A 17,987-nucleotide genomic window follows, 5' to 3' on the forward strand; every position below is an offset into this window, starting at 1 on the left:
TTTTTTTTTTTGAATCAAATACTCAAGGCATGTATATATTAGGTCAAACGGTGTTGTTGAACACCAAGGACGGCGTGTTATTGAAAACGGTGTCAAAAGGTCAAACAGTCGTTTGGTGTGTACACCCTAAAGGTTACTACAGGTCAATGGTACTCGTTTGCGAAACAAAGTTAAATGAAAAACTCGTTTTGCGAAACAAAGTTAAATGAAAAGTTATGTATACACTTGCAGCAAATCGCTTTTTAATTGTCTGTAACACAACTGTTACAGCTTTCTAGAAAAAAATTGTGTTTAAAACCCGACCTTGGACGACAATATCTGGGTCAAAGCAAGAGATTAAATTGAAAGTATTTGTTTCGTTCTTTTTTATTGTTTTTGTAATTATACGACAATAATAGTGCAAAAAAATACAAACAAAATTTTTTTATTGTTGGGTTAATGCTTTTTAAAAATTTGTCCTTAAGAATTAAAAAATCACCGCAACATTTGTTTACCATAAATCCGCAAAAACACGCATGTGGGGACCCATTAGTTTTTGTTTACAAAAACAATCATATGTGTAGATCAAATGATATGTATAGTAAATTGGTAAATATCGTATAGAATATATAAAATGGAAGTATATCAGAAAGCCACTCTTCTAGTTATTAACAGATTTGATAGGTAAAGATATCGTTTTGCCATAATTCAGCTTGGCTCAGAATTCGGATTAAGCATTTTTCGGCGGCCATGTTAACCGCAGAAAAAAACAAACCTAATAAAATTAGGATATGACAACTCTGATATACTCTGTTCCTAGTCATGCAAGCGCTTAAAACTATGCAGTAACAGCTCAACACAAAAACCAAAATATTGGCCAAGTTTTGGTCGTCGAGTCAACTTTAAAACTACAAATCAAAAATGAATCTCCACTCTTCATTTTACGTCATCCAAAGAAAGTCAGCTATCGGAGATTTTTTTTTTTTTGATTTACCGAAAGCAAGTGTTGAAAGACTAATCAATTATGTCACAAAAACATCTTTTTAACTGTTTCCAACTTTTAAATCAAATAGTCGGACGTCAAACAAACAAATGAGTTTCAGTGAAAAAAACATTTGTGATGACTTTTTCAAGAAAAAAGTTCACGAAAAACAAATCATTTATCCTCGAAATCGTTAGATATGTAACAGTATCATATTCAAATAGAAACCCATGTTATTCAATTAAAATTTGTTAAAAGACAAAACACACAGCTTGCTTGCTTGCTTGTACTTCAAAGTAACAGCTCATGACACGTCATCACAAAAACACAGTGAATCGAATTAAAAACACATGAAACGGGGAAAAACGAAACAACATGCTTAGCAGTCATCATAGTTAGAAGCACTAGACGCGTTGAAACAAGATCTATAGGTAACAAACAAATGGCCACATTTTGCTATCAGCCCACTATGTCATGGTCATACATGATGGCAGCAAAGGTAACTGTGGCAAAAGCGTTGATTACAAAGAGCTAAAACAGGAATGTTTTAAATTTTTATCGAAAGTTGTATTTTGAAGGTAGGCAAAAAGCGGATTTGCTTACAAAGTGACAAATTAGGAGCGTAGGAAAAACAACACCGCACAGACGTAGAAAATAAAAGAAATAGAGCGTTTGGTAACACAATGTCTGCGTCACTGGGTATGACGCCACCTTACCACTTATAACAACCTCTTAGCAAGGGCAATACACCTTTCAATTACGTAGTGTAGAAAGCAATTGATTTTTCAAATTAACATCAGTACGGTTATTAGGAAGTCAAATCGAAGACTAATTGCAAGCTTCTCTCATTTTCCATTCAGTTGAGTGTCTTTTGACATCTGCCGTCCAAGACTTCGGCTTATGGAAGACTAAAAATAGACGAGTTGTTTTGCTTATGTGAGCAGTTGAGATTCGAAGTTTTCATAACCACGGCCAATTATACGACTATAGTTGATACGCCCATGCGTAGATAAATACACGGTGGAGCGATCAAGTCAAATTTAAAGCAATTTTGGTAATACCTTATTTGATCAAATTTCATTACATAGTACACTACTTTAGTCATTGAATATCACCAACTTTAAATAAGAGTAACGACTGTTGGGAGTTTTAGAGGCTTTTAGGATTGGAGCTTCAACAAAAGTCGAAATTTTGTACTTACTCGAATACTTCTCTTGCTCTTCTGCTGATGATTGGAACGAACGAACGGCGAAGATTTTTTTCCGGTTTCTTCCTTTGGTCCCATTACTTCCTCTTCAAGCGATTCTCTATTAAAAAGTTAAAAAAAATTCATACTACCGGTTAGCAAAGCGTCGAAATTGGACCTATTTTGTGCGTTATTGTGCAAGGTTTGCTAAACGAGTTTATCTTATTATTTAATCTCATGTTAAGTTTTAAGATTTAATATCAGATAACCATCTTCCGCTTAACACCAAAACATGATACACTTACTATCGACATTTACTTTCCCGGATTAACAAAAACATTTACATTTCTGCATTTTGACATCAATGTCGTCCGATTCTGGTTAACAGTAATAACTAAGTGTCATACCAAACCAACCTTGCTGATGCAACGACAGTTTCAAACTCAGATGCGAGATGTCTTCGCACAGTAGCTTTGTTAACTGGGATGCCCAATGCACTGGCCATATCATCTGAAGTAAAGTTCGGGTCAAAGACGGCCATTGCTCCGTGAACGCCAGAATCTCGAAGGTTCGACGAATATTCTGCAAGCATAAGGTGGTTAGGCTTCTAATAAGTAACCATTTTATTATTTAGGCACGCCAGTCCTTTGTGTATGCATTAGACTAGAGGAGCGAAAATGTCAAACTAACCTTTCAAATCAATCGATTTTGCCCACTGGATGAGACGGCTGTTGTTCCAAACCAAGAGGTCGGTATCAGTGGACTGGCACATTTGTCTTCTCTCGTCCAATCGCTGTTAAGGACAGTAACATGTAAATCTACCCTCAAAGTCAGATAGTTAGTCGCCATCAGTAAAATGTAAGTTGCTTGTATTGAAAGCTTATTTTTATGATTTGGGGGCTTTGAACCGAATCAAATTTACATGTTTTCGTAAATAATAGTCAAAGTTAGGACCATATGTTTTTAGGGTTTTTTAACCTGTATATTAAACCCGAGCATATGGAGAAGCTGGATTCCACGCAAAGCGCTCTCCAAGTGGCACTTTTTTCCTTCCATCCCTAGATGTCGCTCAAGATCCTTACGACTGAGCGAAGCCAATGTTCGCCCGTCAATCAGGTGCTCACGAAAGCGTGAAGCGTACTGCGTCAAGCCGATATCTCTTAACCACTGCTCGCTCACCCACCAATGATCAAGCTGACCGGCGGCTGACATATTGCTGTAACAGTTAAATATTTTTAATGGTGATGAAATGAGTTTATAAGAGCAGAGCGTGACAAAGTGATTGTTCCCATTTTGGTTTAGAAGCAAGGTAACGTTTTCACATTTTGAAGTTTTTTGTTCTTTGAATACCTGGTGGTATTTTTTATCGACACAGCTGACTAATACGTTGTTTTGGTACAATGTAACAATCAACAAAATTGTACGGTGCCCGATAACACAGAAATTGAACACTATAATATATCGTTCACTATGTTCAAACCGGATTTGGAAATTTGGGGACATGTATTACAATCGAACTTCCAAGAGGAACCACCAAGTGCCAAACTTAACTATTAAACATATAAGTTACGTCATCCACAATCAGTAAAAAACTGTACAACTTACGCGATAGTAACAGATGGATTACGAAACTCATCAATTGCCAGGCAGATTTTTCGGCGATGCAAAGGGTTTTCAATGTTTAAGCAATTGTCCAACTCTGCATCGCTTAACCCAAGAAGAACCTGCAAAAACCAGGTTTCACTTAGAAATATTAGAGTTAAAATGACCTAAGGATTAAGTTAATGACCAGTGCCCAGTCCTCAAGCACGGAGGGCTCAAATAAACCTATTCATCACACACCGGTAGGTGGATTTTAGTAAAGCTTGATAAATTGCTAATGGTGCAATTTATTTGTTTGGTGGTTACGATTCTGTGACAAAGCTGTGTCAATAAAAGTCGCAATACTAAAAATAGTCGACTTTGGCGTTGTGACGCAATGACGCAATCAAAACCTGTGAAACAACTTTCCATTTTAAACAATCTGCATCATAGTAAAATGCCCCGTATTTCACACCGAAATAACATGTATTTAACAGTGTAACTAATGCGCACTTCTATTTTAACAATTTTAAGCTGTACTAGCGCAGTTTTCTTCTCAAATATACACACGACATATAAGATCACTAAAACGACATGCTTAATGTTTTCTTTGAATTTCCATTTAGACTTGGACTGTGTGTTGTTAAATTGAAAGTATATTTCCCCAATGCGTCTATTTTTAATTCAAGTGTATTTAGTGAAGAATACAAAACCACCCGAAACTGCGACTGACGACAACGGCGCATTTGAATACATTGCCCGATAAAGCACGGGAAAAACACCACTTGAAGTTTACCTTGCCACTCTTGATATTTTCGGCGCAACCGCGCACATATTGACTCATGTGCATGACGAGCTCCAGCCACACAAGCACAGCATCCGCCTTCCATCTGTGACAAAACATTTTCAGGGTTAATTAAATCCCCTCCAGTCTTGCCCAGGCGTAAGGGATTATCGCGTATTAGTGACCAGGCGGTAAATTTGTGACACCGAAGAAGCGTTTAATCCGATCCTACGCTCTATACAGCAGAAGGATTAGTTCCGTATGCGGAGGCATATGTTTTGTGTTGCTGGGTGGACAAGGGAAAAAGGGGCCGTCGGAGTATGCATAAAGAATGCGGAAATAAGTTTTCGCATAGTAACCCATAGAAAATGTATAGGCCTATGACTCGAAGTTTAACTTAAGAAATGTATTTTTTTAACCTACATTAAATGATAAAGTTCCTAAAATATGTGGAAAGGTAAATTTCAGACAAATTGTGACAAAAACCACTTGTGCAAAGTGAAATTTGGAAACTCGAATTAAAAAGCGGGAATATGCATTGATAGACAAAAAGTTCATCTTACTTGTACATCGGAAGATTCTGGTTATTTTCCAGAATTTCCTTCTTTTCCTCGTCACTGCGCTCGTACAGATCAAGGTGACTTGATGCAAGAAACACATCAGCATCTGATAAAAAAAGTCACAAAGGTTTGCACCTTTCTCAACATATGTGCTTACTGGAAATGGTTCGGGGTCACTCGAGGACAAAGCGTGACGTGTCACACGCTTCTGCTGACGAGAACTTTGTTTGTCATCGTAAGCGTTTATGCGCCGTTAATCAATTAGGGTGTCATAAAACAGCTTGCCTGTTTATTTATGCTCAGCGGCATATAATGAGGAGAAAGAGTTACAGGTTGTAACAAGACACTGTTAAGGACTAAATCCCCACTTGCTGCTTTGCGTTCACAAGCAGGTTTTGTTCCAAGCCAGCGTTTCTCTTTGGGATATTGTATTTGCGGCAATAAGACACTTTGAAAGCCGTTGATCGGGGTCTATTATACAGTGCTTTATTCCCCCCTTAATGCAGAGGGATTACGCTTATTGAACGCAACAAAGACACAATAGACGGTTGCTGCCGACTATTTAACTATGAGCCATTCGAGTTTTTCAACATGCTGACATTGCATCACACCATACAATTCTTACATTTCAAACCCCGGGCTATTTTTAGAAAGAGAGTTGGAACAGGACTTGGTGTAAAAGTCCTTGGTGCTTAAACCACCACCCTGGTATTGGTTGAGCATACAAAGGATTACCGATAGAATTGTGTTGGGATACGCGAATCCCGTTATTTGGATCAAATTGGCTCCTTTTCTCCCGTTATTACACAACATACAAGTGAGGGCAACGGGTGATTGTTAGGTTAAGGGATAAAAGTCAAGTACACTTAGATTTTTCTGGACTTGGGCAATGATGGGAATATATATATGTTGGGTATTAGGCTGTATAAAAATGTTGCCACGAAAACTGAAAATAATTTAGGGCGGAGGATTGTACATGTGTTATGCTTTTAGTATTAAATGGACTGCGAACTTGTAAATTTCGTTGTGCGGTCAACATAATGTTTTTCTACATCAGGCCAAATTACAAAGTCATTGCACTAAACAATGCTTTTTGTCACACACAGCATAAAATGAATCACAACACAGATCACGCCAAATAAACCGCAAACCAAATCATAGCATGCATGATTGTGTGGCAATCCGTGCAGAATGCAAACTACATCAAAACAATCATCCATTGTGTGAGCTGGAGGGTGATTTACTCAAAAAAGATAATTTCACCTTTGCCGACCCGGCGTAGGTGGTGATTACAATGGCAATTATACCATTAAAACTCCGATGCGAGTCTTCGAAGGAGCTGCAATCTCACAGCACACAAACAAAAGTGCAAAGTGGTATCTACTGAAACCGATCACGTGACCGCATGCATGGTTACGCACAAGGTGATTCAGGCAAAACCAACCTGAGGAAAGCGAACTGACTGAAAATGAGGCGTTCCGCGGATAAAACAACGGCGTTTCTGGCCCTGGTGAATGCCAAGTGAAAAATGGTTAAAATTCCCTTCCATGTCAAGATATTGTATTCATAGTCATTTAGTTGCACAACATTGTGTAACAAACTAATAATTTGTTTAGGGCTTTTCGTACGCTCGCATGGGATGAATATAAATCAGAGAGGCAAGACATTGTGAAAATAATCAAATTTCTGTTGCCTACAACCAACTTTAGGAGAATACAACGTTATTTGAGCTTTTGGTAACGTACAGTGTGGAAAGCGAAATAAAAGATTTTGCGTGGGTGTAACGCATCACCGCCATACACGTCACAAGGTTTATAGGTTTACTAAACACAAACGCACTTGTCGCAGCAAATCGATATTAGGCGTGACATAAAACAATGCTTTCTATCAAAACTCATGCGTCAGTCGCTTGCGAGGTTGTTTACAAGCAACGGATTTGCGGTAACCTGCATTTAATGCAACACGGAAGAGCGCAATTTTCTTCGTTCCACAGCAACACACCGCAACAGCAATTGAGCGATTGTCAAGTGCTATATAACTGCTTGTATGGGGCACATCCTAAAGCGAGGAGACATTCCTTGACCAGAGTGGGATTCAGTAATTGTTACCTGCCTACTTTAATTCAACGTTTCCAGACGATTGTACAGCGCTCGCGGTCGTCGTTTAACGCGGGGAAAAGGAGTCCTGATCATGATTTTGGCAAGCGGTATTCAGCTTGCGGCTATGCTACATATATTTCCGTATATCTAACCTATGACGAAGGGCTGGAATGGTTTGCGAATCCCACGTTCAGGCGACAGGTTTTAGGTTCCCAGCATTCTAACTCATGAACAGTGAAACTAAATAGGAGTAATTGCGGATGAAGCTTATGTAAACGATAGCAGCATGGAAGTCTAGCATTTTTTGCTTGTGTCACATAACTGTGGCGCCATTTACGTAAACATTATTGATCTTTTCCAAACTAATTTAGAATTCTTCGCGTTATTGAAGTCGATTTCTCGTGGGAGGCAATTTGACGGGTCGCGCTACAAGGCGCTTGAGCACATATTAAAATCGATTTGTTATTTCCAGCGAACACAATTCTGCTTGAACCAAGGAGCCCAAACATAATGAAACTAAATTAAATCTACATCAACTGCCCCTTAAGCGCAAAAACCATGTACAAGAACCTTTGCACAATTCACGAAACTCGTAAAAAGACCTTTGTTTTATGCAAAAATCCCTGGACCATTTACCATTCATAAAGAGTAAATGCCACGCCAGATTTTCATTAGGCAATTATAAGTTCGACATATTTTTCCATTGGCAGATCATTAAAGCAAGCCACCAAACCTAAGCTGTCACTCTAGCGGGGCTAAAAGATCATGCGCAAAACACATTAAACAAAAACTTACTTATATCCAAACTCTTTCGATTTCGGCCACGCTTAAATGCTCGCGAAAGAGATCCCGACAGATGTTGGACCAATTTCTTTTTTCTTGCGTAGGATGGACCAAGAGATCCTCCGTTCGAAATGGGATCAATCTGGACATCTTCACTGGAGGAAGAGTGAGTTCCTCCTGGAACCTGACCGAAGCAATGACGTGGGGAGACAGGAGATGGAGTCGGGATGAGAAGAGGATCCTGACTGTGTGAGGATGTGTTCGGCTCCGTCCCTGCATCCAAGGGAACAGTTTTTTTTCAATTGTAGAAATACAGAAAAAAACTAAATTATGTTCGACGTATTATTGTAAAATATATTTGTGTTTGTCGTAAGCAACAAATCGCTTAAACGGGTCGGGGACATGGAATAATTTAATAAAAGAAAACGATCGGCAGCAAATTTGCTTTACACCAACGTTTGAAGTAGGCAAAATCAGCATGTGTTTCTGGGTCAATATTGCTTAATATTGGTTCAATATCGCTTAACACACAAACAGATTAAAGTCCACCACCACCCATAGGCAGAACGCGTCGCATTTACAAGGGCCTCATATTGAAATTGCATATTCAAACTAGGAAGTATTTGCTCGGTTTGGATTTGCTTCCCTATTGTTTGCTAAGTTTCGATAGCCACTTATCGAAATTTCTGTTTGCAGTTAAGCAATTAGCTTTTTATTAGTTTCGCCTGTAAACAGAACTTTCACACGCCCCCGTGCAAGCAATTAATGCTCGTTGAGACAAACGTACCTGGCAAGTTGATTGATTTATGATTGGTAAAGCTTTCTTCCACTGAGACATGCATTGAACGACGTTTTGAACTTTGAACTTGAACAGCTGACTGCCGCACCTGGATTTCAAAGAGTATTGCTAACGTTTGCAGTTCTAATTTGGGATAACGTGTAAGCACCGTAACATTTTTTTTAAATGAGCAACAAAGCTGATTTAAAAAATAAATAGGCGATTATTAAGCTTACCGCCTGTAACTCAGATTCAAGTTCCTTTATCTTGCGTTCGTTACAAACGAGTTCGTTTCTCAGTGAACTGACGACCTCGGTAAGATCCTGATGACGTCGTGATATGTCGTTACGCTCACGTGACAAGCGACTTCGTTCGTCATCGCCTTCTTTCATAATGTCTTCGCTTTCCTATAATTCAAACAGTTTAATTTAAAAAAATCAAATACAGGGTTGTAAGATGTTAAATTCTCAACAGCAATCGAGTTTTGTTAAAAAACAGATGATTTACTTTCATTTGTAGTTCAAACTCTCGGATAAAATCGCGCAGTTGTTCCTCTTTATCTTCTATTGTCTTCTGCATCTCATGGATCTGATTGAGAAGTTCAGTCTTGTCTTGTTTCAGACGTTGCCGCTCGCTTTGCAGAGCTATCACACAAAAAGACAGAACAATGAAAACCTTGTCAGCCTTTTGTGTTTGCCAAACACAATAAGAGTTTGCACACAAGTGCATTGTTGACCTCAATCTACCAAATTCGGGGACGATTATCCTGGGGCATACCAGCGCTTTTAGTCTGCACTGACCTGGTTGGTGGTCAAATTGCTGTTTAAATAACAACAGATCACTGGGAACAATGGCGATTTCAAGGTAATCTGATTTACCTTGTAACGAGTCCTTGTTCCGGATTTCGCTGTTACTGATTTGTTGCTTTAGATTTGCGATCTCCTTCAGCAGCTGCCGATTGCTTGAGCTCAGTGCCTTGTTGTCTTCCATCACTTTGTTCATTTCCCTTGTTTCTGCGCAAAGTCAACCACCCTATTGTAAATTTTGCGCGGAACTAGGTCAAATCCTTTAAATCCCGTGCTTGCGAATGAAACATATAGTTTGAAAGTATAACCTGGGTGTTTCCCTTAGTCGCCTTCCAATCGCTTTTACTGCAGGAACTGTGAGTTAATCTGTGCGATTTCCGACGATTTAGTGCCAAGCTATATTTTTGTGCTTCAGTTTTATAAACAAAGAAAACTCCAGCGTAAACAACAGATTTTCTGCACCACTCGCCTACAAAACTATTTAATAGCCTCAACCATATAGTTGGTTTAGCGTTTATTGTGTTGTGGACTCAAAATGAGAAAAAGGTCTCCACAGGCCCACATGTTGCACTTTCGACATGGTCTTTCTTAAATGTCAACATCCCTGCTCTATCAATAAATCGATGCCTACGTGTTGCTTTGATCAAATATTGTTTTACCTTGGCAATGGGCACAGACGTCTTTCACCATCGATAACTCGCGCAGTTTTTGGTTTGTCATGTTCAGCTCAACGCGGAGGGTGTTCACTTCGTGATTGGCAGATTGAATTGTGCCGTCTATATGCGTTGCCAGACGTTTATTGTTATCGACCATCTTTTTAAATTTTGTCTGCAAATATTGGCAGAGTAATGTTAAGCCTGCCCTGTTAAGCACAAAGGCGAGAGCAAGGTGTGTTTTAACGATAATGAGAACACTCAACATGGTTAAAAACATTTTAAATTTAACCCTGTAAGTTTTTTTTATAGATAATTTTATAGATACCTGTGCATCCATAAGAAGACCACGCATCAACGTCAGTGAGGCATGTAAAGCGTCACGTTGCTGTGGTAACAAAGCGCTGTGGTCGAGAACAGAGTTGGTAAGATCAGACACGTTCTTCCGGTTTGTACTGTTCAGCGATGAGCTGAATATGAACTGCAGAATCTGTTCACTTAATGAGTCCAAAGACTGAAGTGCTGTAAGAAAAAAAAGAGGGGATTTCGCACATTGCGTTCGTTTTGCAACACCAAAACAATGAATGAATTTGTTCAAACGGCTGTCTGCAATGCTTTATGCAGGTTTATCAACGGTTTTCTGGTTCGAAATACTATTGCAAGGGTGCTAAACGTGGTCATGCAAACTGTGGTGACAAATAAGAATGATGTCCTGACAGACACTACTCGTTAATCGCACTTCAGGCATTCAGTGCCATCCTCGTGCTGACGAAAAACAGCAACAATGAAGAACAGCCTATCACATTTCACGCGCCACAAGCACCTAAGATCGTTCCACACTCAATCACGAGTTGTGACCGGAAAAAAGGGGGAACAAAAAGCGGCAAACTTGCGGCTGCGAGGTGTTAACGCGATCGCAGCGGGATAAAACCCTGGTGACGACTGAACGGTAAACAGTCAAGTTGGCGCTTTTCGCGTCGGTCGGTCAACAACAATTGTCTGGTCGGATCCACGGGCAGCAAAAACACAAGGGGGCTTACTGTGTCTTGGCGACTGGCAAATTATGATCAAGTGCGCTGGTGTGTGTCATACAAACAAGACACAAACCGCTGGTATCCGACTGTCAGTCAAACTAAACCTGGCTGCAGGCCACTGACCAACGGCATTGATACCACTCAACGTCGACCTCGTCTGAATCACAATGATCGACAACTAAGCACTACATACATTGTATCTGCTGAAATCACAAGAATATTTGTGGTACTCAATATACACTGCAACCTGCAACACAACAATGACTGTTTGTCTTGCATGCAGTGACTGTAACGATTTCAATCACAGAGGCCGAAGGCTCGTTGCGGTCGTTTGCTGGTTCGCCTTGAATAATTGATGCTAGACTGGTGCACTGCCTTGTCTTCTACATTGTACGTCGCAACGCCAACTTGCATTACCCATGTTCATTGTGCGTTGATTGGGATCAGTCAGTACCTGCGTTTTGTGTACGTTCGGTCGAACATGAGTGCCTGACTCACCGCGTAATCCCACCCCCGGCTTGTGAGCTTTCATTTCCATGCCAACAGCAGCGCCTGCTCGACTGGTGACGAAAAGTTGAGGCAATAACAACAATGTTCACCCATGCGAGTCGACACGGGTGTCCGTTTTCGCGCATAAACATTCTGATGAAAAACACTGAGTTGCCTTCATACCACAATACAACAGTACTTTGACCCGTAGTTTGTAAATCGGTCTATATAATTACATACCTGCTTTTAATTTCGGGTTCTATAACAGCGCACTCGCTTTACTTTAATTCACCTCCTTCAATTTGCTGGACTCCTACAAGCCTGCTATTATAAACTGCATTAACTCGCACAGTTGACTGCCTTGAAAGGATTTTAAATCGCTACCTCTGAATCCAACCTACGTATCTAATCAGAGGCTTTGTTGGGGAGTACTACCGCTAAACGAGAATTCGATAAACAACACAGTCTGTGCGAGAATTCCCATGACAAATCATTGTAATAATTCTTGATCCCAGCTGTGTTCATTATCGAATCGACGACAATCAACGTTGATTACGAGATTGGTCGCCTCTAAAATCAAGTTTGTCTTAAAATTACTAAAAATCTCGTCCGGCCCTTTTTGTGCATAAACACTTGCCATAAACCTTCCAAAATGAATGGATCGTTTTTGGGGGCAGCGCGATCTGGCTGAAATGGTTCCTTGAACTAATTTTAGCAGCTAGTTTAAGACAAGTATAAAACAGGCTGTAAAGCTCACCGACGTGACTGGCACTAGGGTAATGTGTTACCTATTAATATAAGGATATTGGCATTACGCAAACTCCAAGACTGAGAACAAACAAATGACGCGACACTCAAGAGCAACGACTATCAACCGACCATATGTGGGCTGATACCTCGCGACCAAAACGGTAAATTAGATAATAGCACAGATGATGTTTCGAATTCGAACATTGTTTGGTTTGAAACAAACAGCACAAAAACGTGTCGTGTTACTCTTTAATCTGAGCACTCTTTCGCAACGCCGGTTAGAACTGACATCATTGGTTTAATTACGTTGCGTAATGGCGTAACCGTCACCCCGTGTAAAAAGTGTGACCCGTTAGGCAATTTATTTAGTTACCTGTTTATCTCAACAAACATTTTTGCTGACAGATTAGTACTATTGCAAGTTTTGACAGAAGTTTTGGTATCAACGTTTGGCCCAAAAACATGGCAAGCCAAAAAACGTCAAAACACATGTAAACAACTCACACATTTTCCGGTGTAGTTGTTGCATGCTATTAGTATCCAATTTTTTGAAACGAAAACTACAAATGTCGAAACAAATTGAATTTACATGTTGAATGAATACACTCTCCAGACTTTAAGCACACAAGTTTGTACAAAAAACGTTTACTTATTACGTCGCCGCGCACAAGATGCAATACAATACCTGTTTCCACAGCTCCAAATTTACTTGTATAAGCCGATACGAAAGAAACTTCATGTCTGTCGTTTGGTGGTTGTTCTTCACTTTCTGCAGACTCGCTCTTGTCTGGTACATTAGCAACTTGCTGAGCCTTGCGAGTTGAAATAACAGTCACAGTATCGGCAAAAGACACACTGCGCTTGGGCGTCGAACGGTAAGTACTTTCCATCAGCAAGCATGATGTCATTTTGCCGACTCGACAAGCACTTGAGCTGGTGTGAGTTAGGAGATAAGACAGAGTTGAGGACTGTACTTGTGTGTTCAAGCAATCCCTATTTGAGCTGCATAAAACACAAACCGCTCGATTACGCTCTTGCACAGGTGAACGTTTAAATACTTCAATTCTCCGTCAAAACAACCTGCATCTCGACTGTCAGTCCTCTGGGATAACAAACTAGCACTTGCGTCGTAATAGACAAGCTTGTTGACTGCTGTACACTATTGATTGCGGATTGTTATCAACAGTAGAAGGTTTCACCTACGTCGCGACAGTATAACAGAAAAAGGGCGTCGCCAAACACAATCGAGTGCCAAAGCTGTTTGTTGAAACAGAAGAGATTATCTCCGCTGTCCTACTGTGCGCCAAAAGCCGCCAACGGGCAGAGGGGCAAGGCAGCATTTGTTTGCTTTTGCGCCAGACGAATTAAACGCCTGTTCCTGACCTGCCAACACAACAACATACACTGGCAAGATATTGTCTACGTCACAAAGGCCTTGCCACACGCGCAGTTGCTTGAAAACACGGGTTCGCGTTGTCCCGTTGTTAGCTAAGAGCAAACATTACGCGTGGTGCACAGTCAATGCTAACAGGATGTTCCAGGATCTGGTAAACAGCGCCAAAACCATGTACCGTTTTAAGTTAATTGCATTGCGCAATGTTATACACACACCATAAAGTATTTGAAACCGTTATACATGTACTAAAAAGACATGGCCAGTGTGCTTGCCTTTCATTAAAATTTTGCCAAACTAGACGAATAAAAGCGCAACGTTTGTTGAACGAATGATTTATCTGTAAGTACTGACAACTGGCTTCATAAGAATCTTTTAGGTTGTTGATTATAGTGTACATTTATTGCCAAGCGGCGACACACAAAATACCTTAACAGCCGACTGCCCTAAACAAGAAAAAAATTAAAGTTAAACTTAAATCTGTTTGCGTAAGCAGCTGTGCTTGGCAGAAGTCTAAACAAGCTGCGGCTAAGTTAAACATAAATCATAAATGTCAAAACTTTTTGATATGTATACTTTAGCGTCTGGTGTTTCACGAAGGTCCCCCTGAAGCTCTTTGAAGTACCACAGAGCGACAAGAATAGGAGCGGGGCAAATCACGTACGATGTCGGCCGGGATTTGGGTCGTTAATTGTGAGCAGCAAATTGTTAATTGGTACTTATGCGCCGCCGTTCCCAGGCAACCTATTCACAGTGACACCACAGCTTTTCGTAACTACGTCGCGTTGGGTAAATAATATCACCAGGCGACTTGCAACGTTTTTTTTTGTTGCAAGGTAAATTAACACGGATGTTTCAAAGCCGGAAACAATATAACAGAGTAGTTTAAACCGCCTTGAAATTTCATAAACCGATCGCAACGATAGGTTTAGTTGACATTCGGTTACAAAAAAACGTTTCGAAACAAGTTTCTGTGAAAATGTTACAGAAAATAAAACCATTAGTAAACCATTGCATGCACTACGTTGAAAGCGCAAAATAAAAACGTAAAGCGAGATTATTTGCACTTATACAAATAGTACAACCCCCGTAGCAAGAAGACTTCGCCTCGCAATTTCAGTAAGCTTTCCCTACGTTTTTACAGTAAAACTTATATTAATGTCCTGCTTATATTAGAGATCAGACGGTCCCTATTTGTAGCAATGCAGTGAAAAGTTCAACTGACGCCAAATGCAAAAGCGACGCTTGGAGCTTTGATCAAACCAGGTCCTGACCCTATTGAACTGAGTAAAGAAAATAAACCGACTTCCTCCGAAAGCTTCATGGGTGACATAAATCCATTGAGCTGTCGGTCCAGCATCTATTCATTTGCTGGAAAGCGTCTAACTTAATTTCTGTTTTTCTATAGCTCTGCACCTGCCTGATAGCTCAAAGAAGCTTTAGATGCCCAGTGTTGCAATGTCATTGCAGCAATAAATACCCGAGTCCCGTTAAAGTTCAGTGAAGCGTTAGAGAGTAATAACTAAAATCGGAAACTATAGTCTAAAATGGTGGAACATGTCATGCAGATAAAATTAAATCAAATCGGACGATTTTCAAGCAACCAAACTGTGACATTTCCGTAATCAAAGCAGCAAGGTAAAAAGTTTACTACCGTATAAAAAAGCTTTCGAATAAGTTGTTGCGATATACTGGTCAGAGACCGAGCTTAAATAAACTTAAACCCTTTTTTAAATTTTTGCTAGGATAATATGACAAAACGATCATACCAAAAATACAGTAGGTTATTTGTAGGCTAAACTGCGACTGCAACAAAAACAACAAACATGCTAACACTCTTCAAATCTCGTCTGAGCAAGTTCAACTTCGAGCAAACGGCAACAACATTCCATGTCTAAGCGTCTGCTTGGTTAAATGGCTCTCTGGTGAGCTTGCTATGGAGTGAGGGAGTTTGTACATCTGTCAACTTGACTTTTGGATTCGTACTTGTTCTTTGGCTAACGTTTGGCTTGCCCAAGCACGCTGCAAGGGTTGTTCAAACTGACCCAACTCTACAGGCCAAGTGGGCTTTTGCTATCATAGCTTCGTGAAGTTGAAAAGCCTGTTAGAAGTGCATCGACACGACAGGCATTGCGTCATTTTTTCTTTGTGTAAGAATGCGAGAAATATTATGCAATTATACGACGCAATGCATATATGCACCATTTGGAATGATTTGATTCGGTTTCATACTACGTCAAAACGTATTTTTTAATGTTTTCCGTTGGGAGTACTTCAAGATGTAGAAACGCTTGTGACGTTCATCTTTAGTCAGACCAAATGCAAACCATGCTACAAAACCCAAACCACATCAAATCGGCCTGAAGCTGACAGATACTTCAACGTGACCCTCCACGCAAATTCCTGTCATTTGCAAATTAATGCCAATGGCGGATTATACGATTAATGACTTCAAAGCGCTGTCCATCAGCTGTGGTTCCGGAGTGAGCATTTTTCGAAGTGTTGACCAAATAAGTCAATGCAAAACGCGACGCGGTTCAACCTTGCAAAGTTGCAACGCCCGGGGTCGCAGCAAAGCGCCAATCGTAAGTGCAGAGACCGTATCTGGCATCCCAAACAAAAACTCGTTTTTCGCATTCGATTTGGAGGCTTCTTAAACGAAATAAATGGCTTTTGGACGCGAATAAAAGTCACTTAATCAACAGACTGACATTCATAACAATTCATGGCGTAAATTGAGTATGCATACATGTTATTATACCGACATTAGACCAGAACACCTTATCACATTGAAACTATTGTAATGCCCACCCCAACCACATGTATGAAGATAACATTATTTATCACACATATAATTGGCTCTTCACCAAAAATCTGTTTGGGAAAGTTGTAAGTATTTTAACATTGCCTCGAATTTTTAATCAAACTAGTTTAGGACAGCAAACGCAAAACTAAGTTTTAGGAAACGGAACCAAACAAACAATACTGCACATTCCTGCCCATGTTAAATTGCTCAAGCTTGTTATTTCAATGGAGGAGATGCCACATCCTCATTGGCATGCGATGTTAAACACAAATTGTAGTGTTGGAGGGCGCAACTACTTGAGACAGAAGTGGACGAACAAGCACGACTCGCCATTGTCATTAGGCACAACTGCTGCGATAAACGGCTGACGCAGTTTTTAAATGCGATACTGCCACATCGAACTGTCCTCTAAGCAAAGATAAAACAGGCTTCCGTTCTTTGGGATTGTTTGTCTTTGCCCCAGCGCACACCTTGCGTTGAATTGTTTTTACTGGAACTGCTAATGAAAAGCACTACACATTCCAAGCTACTTGTGCGCACAAAGCGATTTGTCCATAGTCAACACATAGGTAAGAACTCATTCAAAAGTGCACAACGGGTGTCCATGACAGACGAGAATTTAAACAGATACATCACAGTGCCAGTTTCCCAGGATTTACACCCTTATGTCTACCACCAAACTGACGTCTAGCCGACAGTGTTTGGATCCACTATTGAACAGTGGACAGTCGGCTCAAATAACTTGGAGAATTGTTTGACGCTAAACACCTAGAGCGTATGTGTGTTTGGCTTCCTTTGCGTGTCACATAACTGCTACAAAAATGTCTATTTTGAAACAATAAACGACGGCAAAGGGGCTTAGACTAGCTGAAATCAGCAGTTGCTGGCGAAACCCTCCATGGCAAACATTATCAAGTTTACAACGTAAGATGAACAAACAAACTTACCGGTAGACAAATATTCTTTTGAAGCTGATTTTGATTCATTGTCTGGCACAGCGTCTTCCATTTGGAACCATTAAACCAACAGCAAAGGCAAAGTAATTATCACTGTAGCCTAAAACAGCCTTTAAACATCAAAAGTGCCTTGGGGTAATGTTAAAAATGTTAACGAAACAGTGCAGTGCTGAACAGGGCAAGCACTATATAGCTTACTTATTCAGCATTGTCAGTAGCAAATCTTTTAGATCAGACTTACCACAGTTTTATTATTGACTGCTTACAATTCTATTCAGACAAACCTGCTGGAATTGCCATGCTGATTCTGTCTAAGTTATACATCCTGAAAATGCAGCATAAAACTAAACTGTGCCTCTATTTAACAC

The 17,987-nt window shown here is 40.1% G+C and overlaps 1 protein-coding gene across 3 annotated transcripts; it reads right to left on the minus strand.

Annotated features, from left to right (window-relative positions):
• Positions 1-1,233: 1,233 nt before the first annotated feature.
• On the minus strand, positions 1,234-17,750 carry LOC145228001 (kazrin-like). 3 transcript variants are annotated; one of them, XM_080092969.1, is made up of 17 exons: positions 17,611-17,750; positions 10,520-10,713; positions 10,198-10,366; positions 9,611-9,745; positions 9,240-9,376; positions 8,969-9,139; positions 8,742-8,841; positions 7,967-8,227; positions 6,517-6,579; positions 5,076-5,178; positions 4,525-4,618; positions 3,753-3,871; positions 3,126-3,363; positions 2,838-2,940; positions 2,564-2,729; positions 2,163-2,268; positions 1,234-1,869 (listed from the first exon to the last, which is right to left on the minus strand). In XM_080092969.1, exons 1-17 carry the CDS (start codon positions 17,669-17,671, stop codon positions 1,807-1,809), a joined length of 2,283 nt encoding a protein of 760 aa, XP_079949095.1. In that variant the 5' UTR covers positions 17,672-17,750; the 3' UTR covers positions 1,234-1,806. The 3 variants fall into 3 exon arrangements, with proteins under 3 accessions (XP_079949095.1, XP_079949093.1, XP_079949094.1); XM_080092967.1 differs by lacking the exon at positions 17,611-17,750 and adding an exon at positions 13,150-13,636; XM_080092968.1 differs by lacking the exons at positions 6,517-6,579; positions 17,611-17,750 and adding an exon at positions 13,150-13,637.
• Positions 17,751-17,987: the final 237 nt, after the last annotated feature.

Source organism: Phallusia mammillata, chromosome 5 (assembly GCF_965637545.1).
Source record: "Phallusia mammillata chromosome 5, kaPhaMamm4.hap1.1, whole genome shotgun sequence".
NCBI lineage: Eukaryota > Metazoa > Chordata > Ascidiacea > Phlebobranchia > Ascidiidae > Phallusia > Phallusia mammillata.

Excerpts from the sequence above, each read along its gene's own strand:
- LOC145228001 (XM_080092967.1), bottom strand. The coding sequence starts at position 13,372 with ATGACATCATGCTTGCTGATGGAAAGTACTTACCGTTCGACGCCCAAG. Across the intron at positions 2,941-3,125 it reads TGCTCGGGTTTAATATACAG|CGATTGGACGAGAGAAGACA; the intron begins GTTAAAAAACCC and ends TGTCCTTAACAG. Across the intron at positions 2,730-2,837 it reads AAAATCGATTGATTTGAAAG|AATATTCGTCGAACCTTCGA; the intron begins GTTAGTTTGACA and ends TTATGCTTGCAG.